Genomic DNA, 13,071 nt, shown 5'->3' on the forward strand with positions numbered 1-13,071 from the left:
TATCTTGATATTTGCCAGTTATCATTCCTGCAAGAAAGAATTTCTCTTTCTTAAACAACTATTAATGCTTCACTTCTGTACTTGTGATGTTTTACCTGAATCCTTAGTTTAGCAGAATACCAACAGATAACCGAACCATACATAATAAATTCTGAAAAAGGAACACATGAGTTACTTACATTTTTTACATCATTTTCATGGTGAAAGATATATTCAAACAATGCCTGCCAGAAGAATATTTAAAACACTGTCATATTCAAAGAGAAAAATTGATAATATTATTTTAGAGGAACACATAATCTCGATTATGCTAAGCTGAAATTAATTCTTTGGGAAAACAATCACATTAACATGGAACAAATCCTGACATTTACATTTTTTTAAGACTCCAACAGACAAAAACTATAGATGTGCTACATTGTCATCACAGGAAAGCATCTTAATTCCTAATTTGTTGCAAAAGATTAGGGGAATTGCCTCTTATCTTTGGTACTTATCATCACTTTAAAACAAAAAAAGGCAGCTATAACCTCAAAGTGAATATATATTTGAGAATCTGGTATCATTTTAATAACTTTTTAACTGTAAAATCAACCAGTAATCTAAAAAAAGCTTTTTTTGCAATGGACATTGATGTGCTTACCTAGTGCTAAACCTACTTAAATTAAACACAAGTTTATTAAGAATGCAAGCTGAGCAAACTTTGTCTTCAGAGACAAAAAAATTAAGCTCTACAATGTTCTGAGATCTGTAAAGGAAAAAGAATTATTTTAAAAAATTGTTTGTAAATGATAAATAAATGCTAATAATACTGTGCTTCATAATACCAAAGCTTAAAGAAGTCACATTCATCAACTGTGCTGTGGTATAAGCCCACAACAATTACACAGCAAAATAACTGCAGCTTTATTTCCACCTGTATAAAGCTAACTAAGTCATACTACCTAGTAGGTGTCCTGCACAAGAGTATTAGATGAGGATATATCAGGTAATGGGGATGGCATTTTCAGTGAATAAGATGATATTGAAATATACTGGATAACTAAATCGCAACTGGAAGCCTGTTCCCAAAAATGTATTATGGGTGCTAGTAACACAAGGTTCAATTGAGTTGAACCTTGACCTTCTTCTGGATCCAAATCCCACGTCTTAATTGCTTCAAAAGAACAGAATGTTTTTCTAAATTTGTTTAATTCATTCTAAAAATCCAGGAGAAAATATTGTCCCATGAGGAAAGAAATACAGAACAAGAACTCAATCTCCTAAGGGCTGCCATGACCCTTCTGCCAGATTTTCTTAGACACTATTCTTAAAATATTTACCTTCAGGAAACTAGAGAATTACTAATGAATTGTTTTATCTTGTGAGGAAAATAAACCACAACCTACTTTTCTTCTCGTTTCGGTTAGAAAAGACTCTGAACAGATGATTAAAAGACATTAAAGAATTATAAATAGTAACACATTTATAAGGAGCTTAGATTAGGTAGATAAGAAAAGAATAGACAGTAAAGAATTAGTGGGACATTTTTTCCTCTTGTTTAATAACATGGAACCATTCAGTAGAAGTGTGTAAATCTAAAGTGACAAAAAAAAGATGTTTTCTTGCATGGCTGGCACGAGGAATTTACTGCTGCTATGCACAGACTCTGACCTTCAAAAGGATTTAAGTGACTGAACATTCACTTGGATAAAAATATCCAGAGTTATCTTAACAAGTCTATTAACAAACAACAAGCTAAAAAAGATAAAACTTTCTGTTTCATACCAGAGAACAGTTGCTAACTGGGATTTACCAGAGGTTTTCTCTGGTGACAGGTGATACCTTATACGTCTACTATGGTGTTTCCTGGGTAGTCTTTACCATGGTTATTGCTAGTCAAAGACAAGCCACATTTCTGTATACTTCAAAACCTCAGACAGATAATCGAACTTCAAAAAAAAAGATAGTGAGGCTACTTTTCAAGCACATAAGAAGTATACAAGAGGTATTCATATACAAACATGAATAGACTGGCTAATTATGTGAATTCAATAGTACAAGATTTATCACCTTTATGCATTGGGAGAGGTGACAGCTCAAAAAGTTTTAGAACTTTAATCAATTATTCTTAACAGAGAGTGCAGTCTGCATTCTCACATCCTGCTTTGGCTTTAGCCTTAATGCTGTTTTGTTTTAAAAAAAGCTACAAATCCATGTAGCTCCAAATTTAAACTTAGATCTTACATTCTGCGTGAAATGTTAATGTCATAATGTATTAGCTTCATAATAATGACAAGTACACTTGCTGCCTATGGATGTTTCTATGACTGCTGATTTACATTTTTTGGCTTAAGCTTCTTTTCATATGAAACTGAAAGAAGACAAATCTGCCACAGAAAACGCTAATTAAAACTCAAAATTGTTAAAAATATGTATGTTTCTCATTCCTATGAGCCATTGTTAAGAATATTTCCTCTGAAAGCTAACCTACCTACTTAAATACTGTGTAGTTAGCAATCACAATGAAAAGCTAGCTGTCTTCAAGCAGAATAACTATGTCTAGTTTTTATGGATGCATCTTGTGCTTCTTAATCCTTCTCAGATTTCTTACATTCCTGTAATGTAAGAAATTAAGTCTGGAAGAATCCAGACTGTAATGGATTTATAATAATGTGTCTGCTGGCTGATTGCCTCCCAGGACATAACTGGACAAAAAGCAAACAGTATTTTTTCAGCACTGATAAGGAACAGATTTGTAACTGCCCTCAGATGTTAGTCTGGAAGTCTTCAATTACCTCATCAGACTAGAACTTACTATACTTGATACCTATTTTTCTGCCTAGTTTGGTTAAGAGGCCAAGAGACAATGATGCAAGCAGTGGGTGAAGGAAACAGTACAATTACACAAGATTTATTTCCTTTGAAAATGACACTGAAATGCAGTGCCCTATATCAGTCTAGATCAGGCTTAAAAAGCAAAGAAATTTCTTGGCTGCTTATGAAAAACTGTTAACCAAAGTTTTGGACTGGAAGAGCAATTTCCACCAGCACATTATCAGATACTGCCAGTTTTCTTAACAGTGTTCACCATTATGTTTCCCCAAATAGACTGAACTCATATTGGTTTGTTCACCTTTAGGCTGAGAGCCAAATACAGCTCCCTAAAGTGTGTTTGATACCTTGTGCTCCCTAGAGATAATTACTTGATAACACTGTGCAAAATGAGCTGTTGGCCTCAGCACAATAGTTTTTTATGCATACACTATGCACAGAAAACATGTTCAGGCACACAGCTAACTGGTTGTGTTGGGGAAAGATTCAACTGGAAGGCAACAGAATGATAAATCTTCACACAACTTTCAGCTCCCTGCCACGCAGAGCTGAAATCTGTAAGTTGGGCAGACAATCTGCAAAAACCTGTTCTATTGTCAGATAAGTTTCACTGACCATCAATCAGATGATCTTAACTGAAAATGAAGAAGTATTCTGAACAAAAAAATAGTATCCTTTTACATAAAAAGTGTTAACTCATGCCATAAAAGCAAAGGAAAAAGTCCAAACATTGGACTTTTATGGTATTTTTATGCCAGGATTGCCATCTATTTGTACACAGAACCACATTTCCAGACATTAGGGAAGGTTCTGCTGATTTTTTGCTCCTGGCTTTTTTTTCAGTTGCCCTTCATCACTCCTAGATGCACAGCTCAAAAGTATTCACCAGTGGAATATTTTTTCCTATATGAATGTTTTTCCTAGGTTATACTTTCACCATAACCTCTTCAGACATACCTTCAATTTCAAGTCTGGTAAACTTTCAAACTGATAAACTATCAAAAGGTGATTAACACTATTTTTCTGAGGTTAATACCTAATCCACTGTTCATCATTGTTTTTTATCCCCAACCCTATGTACAGTTACATTAGAATGACACCAGAAAACGAGAAAAAGATATCACAACATTAACTAAAATTGCTACATACCTTTGCCAGTTTGGGTTTCTGAGCATATTTTGTTAAATTCAGTCGAGACAGATTTATGAAAGGGCCATCTGGATTTGTTAGCATTGAAGCCTGAGGGGGAAAAAGAAGCTTTTTAATTGAGAAGATCCCCTACACTTCTCCTGAGGATTTTCAAAATAGTATTAGCATACAAAAAAAAAAAGTCAAAATTCTAAACAAAACATTCGTAGATTCACTGCTCTACTGTGCAGTATGGACTTTTCCTTTCTCTTCTCTGTCTCTCCCCACTATTTCCATACAGTGCCCAAGCATGTAACTTGATAGTTGAGATACATAACCAAAAAAAATCTTCAAGAAATACTTAGAAAGATTAGTTCCTACCTGCAATAGTGAGAAGATGCCACATTTTGCCACTAATGTGATTTTAATATGTATTACATATTCATGCTGGTTGTAGTTTATTAATTTTGCCCAAAAAATGGGATAAATTAGTACAGACTATTCCTGTTATCTTTTGAAGTGACAGACACTGAGTGCTTAGCAATTGTTTTGCAGTAGACATTTATGGTGAAATCACGTCACAGACTTTGCATGGCCTTCCAGGAATAAAAATGTGTCTTAAAGAGCATGTGAATTTGGAATTTATAAGAATCCTGGTGAACTTGTGAATTTATGCACATTTTTAAATATAAACAGACTAGCAAATGCACAAGAAGTTTTATTTTCAAACTCTATTTTGAAAAGAATTTTAAAAATTAAAAATACTTGCCTCCTTCAAAGTTGAGTTTAGATGCAGCTTTTACGTAAAGTACAGAGTCACTGTGCCTGATACTGTGACCAAGAAATCTTCCATTCTGGGGACAGGGGAAAGCAACTCACCGTGCCCAGCCTGATGTATCCTCCGGAAGCACTAGTGATGGGACGAGCTGTGAGAGCTGTTCGAGGTGTTCTGATTGCCTGTTCCATGGTACTTGGCCGCCCACTTTGTGTGCTGGGTCTCACAAATCCTGTAATGGGTCTTCCTGACTGAGTTACTGGCCTGAAGATGTTAAGTACATTATCCTTACATTAAACGGTATTTATTGATAGGGAATTTAAACAGTTATACATGAATAATTTCATTTTCTGAAGTTAAGTTTACAATTTGTTCATTTTTAACTTCTCACATTTTTAAAAATAAACTATCACATACCTAACAGCTGGGCTGGGGCCTCCACCTTGGCTAGTTCCAGGAAGTTTCAAAGATGTTCCCGGTCCTACAAAATAAGACCATTTCTCACTTCACTTTGAAATATTACTCCTTTGTCCAGATGACTTCAAACATGATTGTGTTTTACCATAAACAGTAAGCCAGAAATTTCTTTACTCAAACTGAGGGGCCAAAGAACTAAACAAAACAACAAACCCCAAATATTGCATTTTACTACTGATAAATTGATAGACTATTGCAAGAAACCTGCCAAACAATGAATAGTGTTTTTCTTTCTTTCACCCTCTCCATTCTCTTCTCCATCCCACCTGGGGAGAGCAAACAAGTGTCTGTATGGATGCCTACTGGGATTGACCCAACAATTGTCAACAACATCATAGAAACACCACACAGTGCTAAAGTAAGAAAGTTACTGAAACAATGAGACCAGGCTAACTTGAAATGGTGTATTTTCTATCTGGCACCCAGACTTGAGTAAGTAAATCTAAACCTTCACCAAGAGAGCAGATAGAGAATGGTATCTCATGACATTACCCTGGGTAAGATCCCCACCTACAATTTAGAGCACTGTAAGGTGTGAACTCATCCATACCCAAAGGTCTTCGATGAAAACACTGAACTAGCTTGAGCCCAGGTGAACTGACATTTGATTGGGCAGTTTTTCTAACCTCCTAAGTGAATGTCTATAAGATGATTTTAAACACTAGGTTAAAAGCAACATATAACATCTATACCTTGCAGTCTTTTCACTGCTTGTTACTATGTACAGAAAGAAATGAGATTTAAGTTAACACAGACAGTTCTTGACAAACCACTGTTACTCGTCTGCATATTTTCTATATACTTATGAACTGCTTTTATTGCAAATATTTCCAAGAACTGAAGAAAAACTGACAGGGAGACAGTTTCCTTCCTTCTTTTTCCCCGAAGATAAACCCTAAGCAGCCACCTGACTACAGCTGTATTTAAAGTTAAATAATACAAAAGAAGGTATTAACCATGATCTCCTTAGTAAAACCAACTAAATATGCAATTGGTGCTAAACTAAATAAAAACCCCTACGATTCTCTCTCTTTTGGCTGGACACATTTAGGATTTCTATTGCCTACTTGCCTTTTATAGCCCTGTGAATCTTGACATTTTTACTCCACAACAGAAAGGGTGGATAGTTCACACAACACAGTTTCTAACATGATAACTAGGGCATTCTTCAGAGAAATGGGGAAAGTGGCTTTCAACTTTTCAGACTAGCAGATAAATGTATTACTCTTCCACTTTCTGAACTCTTTTTGAAACTATTGCTGTAATATAAAAGTAGCAAGACATTAGAATTCCTTTTTTCAGACATGTTTTTTAGTAACTACAATTGCTTTGAGTTTTTGGTGTACTGGGAGAATGCTTACAGGGTATAGTTCCTCTGACCTCAACCCAGGCAACTCAGTCCTTACTTTGAGAATCCCAAGCCAACTAGCTATAAACAGATGTAAAAGGCCACGGCAGCACATGTGGCCACTAGAAGTGTCAGAATTTAAGAGTGAAATTTCAGCAGTTAGTGATGACTGCAGACGACTCTTTTAACTCCCCAGTTAATGAAATAGCTGCGATTATATTCCAATTAGTAAAACTTTCTGAAAAATATGCTGTCAAGGTCACACTTTTAAACACGATTACAATATTAACTGAGAAAATTAATGGTGTTAATCATCCAAAAGTAACATAATGGACTTTTCTGTAAAACAATGCTGTAGGACATTTTTGTTAATAAACAAGACTGATGGAAAATTAACAAAGCAAAATTATTAAAAAAAACCCCAACTGGTGGAAGAAAGATTTCATTACAAACATGTGAAGAGGAACCACAGAAAAGTAGTTTTTTCTCACAGATTCTATACACTTTAGTAATTATTTAATAACACACAACTGACAGCAAAGTCATTATTAAGAGAGTTTAATCTGGAAACTAAGATAAAGGCAGATGTAAAACTGAAATGGATATGTAACTGATGCAGAAGGATTTTAACTGCTTGGTAGGAAAAGTATAGACAATACCAATTGTAATATGAGAGGTGCGGCTACACAATTTTATGTTTATGAACTATGACTTTAATGTAGGAGGATATCCTGAAAGATCTGCCACAGTGAAAGTCCTGAATCAAGACCAACTATGGCTAACACACTTTAACAGCAAAAGAAAAAGCCCACAGTCAGTAAGCACCCATTTTTATTAAGTCATGTGCCCAAGTGGAGTAATCACAGAACCACAGAATGGTGGAGGTTTGAAGGAACCTCTGGTCCATCTGGTCCAACAATGTTCAAGCAGGGACACCTGAAACCAGTTGCCCAGGACCCCATTTAGATGGGTTTTGGATAGCTCTAAGAAGGTACATTCCACAGTCTCCCTAGGCAGCCTTTGCCAGTTCTCATTCACCTTCACAGGTGAAAATAAATGTTTCCTGATGTTCAGAAAAAACCTCCTGAGTTTCAGTTTGTGCCCACTGCCTCTGGTCCTGTCACTATGCACCACTGACTCTTTCCTCCTTGCACTCTGTTTAGAGATTTCTGTGCTTACCTTTTATGCGAAAGTATACATTAGAACACCTTAGATGTATAAAAATAAAGGAAAATCAAGGTGTAGAAGAAAAACATGTTTTCTGCGTGTTAGTGGAGCATTGTCTGGTTTGGTGACTACAAAAGACAAGTGGGTAACTAGAAAGGCTTAAGAAAAGTTTCAAGATTCAATGCAAAAATTACAAGATATAGCTCAGAATGAGGAGATTGTTTAGTTTATCAAAGAAAAGATCACTGAATGATTTAATGACAGATTTAATGAAAGATTTAACGATTTACTTTGGAAATATACCTTTGAAAATAACTACATATCAGGCATAAAATGTTCACAAAGAAGCAACAGGTGGAGTATAGTTGATAATTCCCACTAAAGATATGGCACACTGACAAAAGCTAGTAAATTTAATAATTTACAAAAGACTGCAGGGAGTTCTCTATCTTTGGAAAGTTATTATATTTTCTGAAAAATTATATACTAGCTCAGGCACACCTAGCAGATTTGAAGCACAGATAGCAGTCTTATCTCAATGATTCAGAAAGGCAGGCTATACTATTGTAATAATTTTTCTTTGGTTTTGAAATCTGTGACACACTATCCAGAAAGTCATCTTTTGTTCAGTTTCAACATAGTATGGATATTTTTCCAGAAAGCCTTGTTTCTAAATAGTACTCATCAAATTATTTTTCTTGGAGAATAATCTCTACCACAAGGGGCACAAAATCAAATAAAACTCTAAATTTTCTTTCTATGGTGTTTTAAGACAGATATATATAATTAGTTGATCACAATGTATAAACACATCTCCAGTACTGTTTGACTGTGACCAAGCATGTAAGAAAAAATTTAAAAAAGGTAATCAGATAGATACGGAATTGCCTACATCTATACAGACAAGAAAAGCTTTTAAGCTTTTCTTTTACTTCAAGTATCAGTTCTGGCCCATGTCCAGTTCTTCCCTTGAATTCCTTGACATGGTATGTGGTAGAGAGCCACACTTAATAAGTTACATAAAAAATTTCCATGTAGACTGTACTAAAGAAACAGAAAAAAACCCCAAATAATGCCAAAAAGTAGTGGAAGACAACTAATAATTGTCCATTTGGAAGGGAATTGATGAAACTGAAAAAGAATTGCTTCAATTCTTCAATAGAAGAATCAATGGCAGAGCTGAAGAACTGCTCTGTAAAGGAAGAGAAAAATGAAGTAGAGAAAAGCAGAAGAAAGAAAATCAGTTCAGATAATGTTTGCAGGATAGGATGGCATAAGGTGATTTCTGACTGTTGTCAACACTACAAGCATATGGATAAAATTCACAGTACACTGTGGGCAGATTTTTTCTCGTTTCCCATAGTGCCTAAAGAAGCCAGAAAGGATTAAAAGAAATCAACATACTGATGGAAAAAGCAAGTGACCACTCGTATGCTCACTACATTTCCTCAAATGTAGAGCAAAAGCTGACAAAACACAATTGAGCACAGTCTGAACTCTCATCTGACAGGGCTAAATACTCCATCAAGAACACATGGTGGATCTCAACATTGCCATGCAACCATAAAACAATCTAAAACGCCTTTTTTACAAATACTAAATGCTGTATCAGGTCACCTCAGTTTGTACCATTCTATGGTAGATGACATAAGAAATGGCCAAAAGAGCTCTTGTTGAGTCAATGTATTTAAGGGAAAGTTAATCTTACGTGCAACTTGAGCAATGGCATTTTCATCCAGGATCATCTCTGCGATTCCTTCTTGATCCATATCAATTTCATCCACATACACCATTTCTGTCAAAGCTCGTGTTTTCAGGTTCCAAGCAGCCTAGATAAGTAAAAAGTAAAATATCTTCAAGACACTAAGTAAATAATCTAATCAGCAATTTTACCATTTCTTTATTATTCACTTCACAGTTTTATTAGGCTTGAATAAGGTATTGACTTAAAACAGCTGAGTACATCCATCTGTTTGATGGAGGTATAAAAGAGGACTAAGTCCTTTGTCCAAAGCATCAGCTGTAAAACACTGTATAAATATATACCCTAAGCATTTCAGATTACTCATAATCTGTATTGGCATTGGAATAAAATATATTGGAATATATTAGTATAATTCATAAATACATAAATAAATAAAACATTAATAAAATGTATTGGAATACATTTTAGTGACCTGAACTGACAAATTACTACATAGTTTTGTCTTGGAGGATAATCTGAGCAGGGTGGAAAGGCAAGCATAACTCTAGCCTATGTGACAAGCTTTGTGTAGACTGTGAAGACACCAAATCAGGAAGGAGAAAAAAGAAAACAAGAAAAATCAGTAGCAGCCATATAGAAATACCAACAAAGTAAGTGCAGGTCCAACCACTTTGACAACTTGATATGCTTGTAAAGTACTCATAGAACTGGCATGATAAAGGAAGTCACAAGATCAATCCCTGATCTTCCATCAGATATTGAACAGATCATCATAAATTTTCCAGAGTAAAAATCACTGCCAAAATAATTAGATTTGTTTCCTTTCTAACACAGAGTACAGCAACCTGGTGGAAAAGCATATTCAATATTGGCTAAGGAGTCCTTTCAAAATAGAAACAGACTGATGCTATCTTAATAGAAATAAAGGTCAAACACATGGAAATATTTGTTCCTTAAGTAAGAGGTATGAGAAGATCTGAAATTCAGATTTATTTAATAATTTAAGTAATCATTTAATGAGACACTTTTTATTCATCCTGTCTTTTCCTCCACACTTCCCTTATACTTCTATGCAAATTTCTGTCAATCAAAAAGAAAGTGTATCTAAAGATGCTGAAATATTTAACTATTCTTATAAAAAGTGCTTTCTTCCAAGCAGAAGTAAAGGAGGGCTTCAGCCAGCTGATTCAACCACAATTAGAAATCTTTGTTCAAGAATGATGAGAAGGGAATTCAGCAGGATGATCTGAATCTAGGCCAGACAGTCATAATCCAGATCTGCATTTTTTTCTTTTAGTTTCTTCTTATGTAGTAGGATAACAGCCTTTAATTAATATAGAGATTTCTGTTAGGTGTTCAACACCTTCAACTGTTTCTCATGATTCTGTGAAATATTTAGTTTGTTGAATTTTTAATACCTTGATGGTTCTCTGTTCTGTATATCTGCAGTCAACACAACCATGTCTATACAGGGAATATGCTCCAATTAGAGCTCTTGTATAGCCAAGGACTGGCTAATTTCTTACTAGAAGAAAATCTGCCCATAGTAATGATCTTTTCCTGGAAATTGGAAGTAGTAATTCCTCTATACTAGTTGCTAAAACTGAGGTCAGTTCTTTACATAGGCGTAAGTGTATTATTGTGATTTTTCCACTAACTAACAAGCAAAAATGTGTTTTTAAAATCAACACATTTCTTTGTCATTACTGGATAAATATCTGTCATAAAAAACACAGATTCCTTAGGTATCTCTTCCAGTCTAAAGCTCCTAGTCTAAGGCATCACAGCCAACAAAAAATTCAAATATCACACAGTATGCCTTATTTAAACATCTGTTTGTAGATTACAGATTATCTGCTTTCTCTTTGTGGGACTGATAATTTTGTTTTGTGATAAGCACCATGTCTGGAGCTTATAAAGATAAACTGAATTTTTATGAAACAGCATTTATGTAGTAGGAAAAAGAAAGGGAAACTGATTTCAGACAACCCACATATTCACAACATAACAAATTTAGTTTGCTTAACTCATAATCAGAACAAAAATTTACAATACATAATAGAAATTAAGGTGGTGCAGAAATGTGATACAGTATATAAGTATACAGTACACAGTATGTAAAGCTAAACTTCAGAAAGAAAAGTGACAAAGTGTTTTTCACTCCATTTATGAGAAGTTTGTAACTGAATCAAGTATTTTCTTCTTGTTTCTGAGAAGTCCAAAAACCAAATCAAAAATATAAACTTAATATTTAAATTTAAATGTTTTCTCTGAACATGGTAACACTTTTCTAAGAGCTTGTATTCTCCAATAATTTTTTCTATTACAATATATTTTATTCCATACACAATGAAAACCCCAGAACACAACTACATTGTGAAGGGTAATAATTACACTCAAGAATTGTAGTGTTTCAGTGAAACCATTCTCTATGCAAACAAGTTGCATGAATTCATGGAGTATAATTAAAGACCTGTAAAATATGTTACAGAGCTGTATTTAAAGATGCTATTTCACATTGCATTTAATCTCTTCTGACTGTGGGCTAGAGCCAAAATATGCCATCACCTGCACAATACTATTGTTATTATTGCCATTGCAATAATCTAGAGTTAATGTGTGCAGAGTGAAAATTAATTAATTACTCTCAGTCTTCCACCACTTATGCAAATCATCATCATGCACCTACAAGGCTACCAGACTCTACACAAGGTAGGCAGTGAGCCTGAGCTGCAAGAGCAGGAAGAGCATGGGTAAGAGCCCACCACTACATGCATTAAATAAAACATGAAAGTGAGCCCAAAGAGCACAAACATTGTTCTGTCTGTGAATACACGTTGTTTTCTTCCTAATCTCATCTGTAGATGAAGGTCATTCAGTTCAAGGTAGATTCAATTTAGCTTTTAGAAAGCACTGAACTGCTGAATAAAGATACAGGGAAAATATGAGAGAAACAAAATTCTATCAAATATAAAAGCTGCCTGTTCAAAATATCAAAAATCTTCCCCTTATCAAATGTAATGCCTTAGCAATAACAACAAAAAAAAAAAAACTACTGAAGACTTAACAACAAAACAAGTATTCAGTGTATCAGAAATTCTTCCCAATGATTGCATCTAATAATTGTATTTATGGAAAGAACTTTACCTGAAACACAGTGTATTCAGAATCGAGCTCCTGAAAAGAGAGAAAATCGAAACTGAGGTACAGAAATGCCAAACAATAAAAACAAAAACACAACTGCATTTATACTCTGTGACAACCTCATTTTACACAAACATTTTCTCTCTAAACACATGTATCCAAATTTCCATTTTATTACATTATCTCAACTTACACCCATTATGAAGCTAATCAATGTTTTGCACAATGACAGTAAATTTGCAGAACGTGTATATTTCTGATACCTTTGCATTCTCGCTTCTGCTGGATCATCCTAGCCAAATCTTAGAATAATATTCAATCATTATAAAGCTGAAAAATGATAGATTAAAAGAAAATGAACTTGGAAGATGTATGCACATCTCCTAAAAATTAATCAGATTATAACACCACGGTCTTTAAAATGCCTACTTAATAAAATCCATTTTTTCACACTTTTTTTAGCTGCTGCCAGTGATCACAATGATACCACTCTAGAAGACAAAAGAAAATTTC

The 13,071-nt window shown here is 34.5% G+C and overlaps 1 protein-coding gene across 1 annotated transcript in view; it reads right to left on the reverse strand.

The window, feature by feature from the left end:
- The window catches only part of TTC8 (tetratricopeptide repeat domain 8), a 42,160-nt gene that overhangs the window by 21,083 nt on the left and 8,006 nt on the right, over window positions 1-13,071 (reverse strand). Inside the window, exons 2-7 of the mRNA XM_083862552.1 lie at window positions 12,562-12,591; window positions 9,418-9,538; window positions 5,135-5,198; window positions 4,822-4,981; window positions 3,964-4,053; window positions 180-224 (exon numbers count right to left, since the gene is read on the reverse strand). Coding sequence (XP_083718678.1) covers window positions 180-224; window positions 3,964-4,053; window positions 4,822-4,981; window positions 5,135-5,198; window positions 9,418-9,538; window positions 12,562-12,591 — 510 coding nt within the window. The remainder of the gene's footprint in view (window positions 1-179; window positions 225-3,963; window positions 4,054-4,821; window positions 4,982-5,134; window positions 5,199-9,417; window positions 9,539-12,561; window positions 12,592-13,071) is intronic.

Source organism: Zosterops lateralis (genome assembly GCF_965231275.1).
Source record: "Zosterops lateralis genome assembly, chromosome: 6".
In the NCBI taxonomy this organism is placed as follows: domain Eukaryota; kingdom Metazoa; phylum Chordata; class Aves; order Passeriformes; family Zosteropidae; genus Zosterops; species Zosterops lateralis.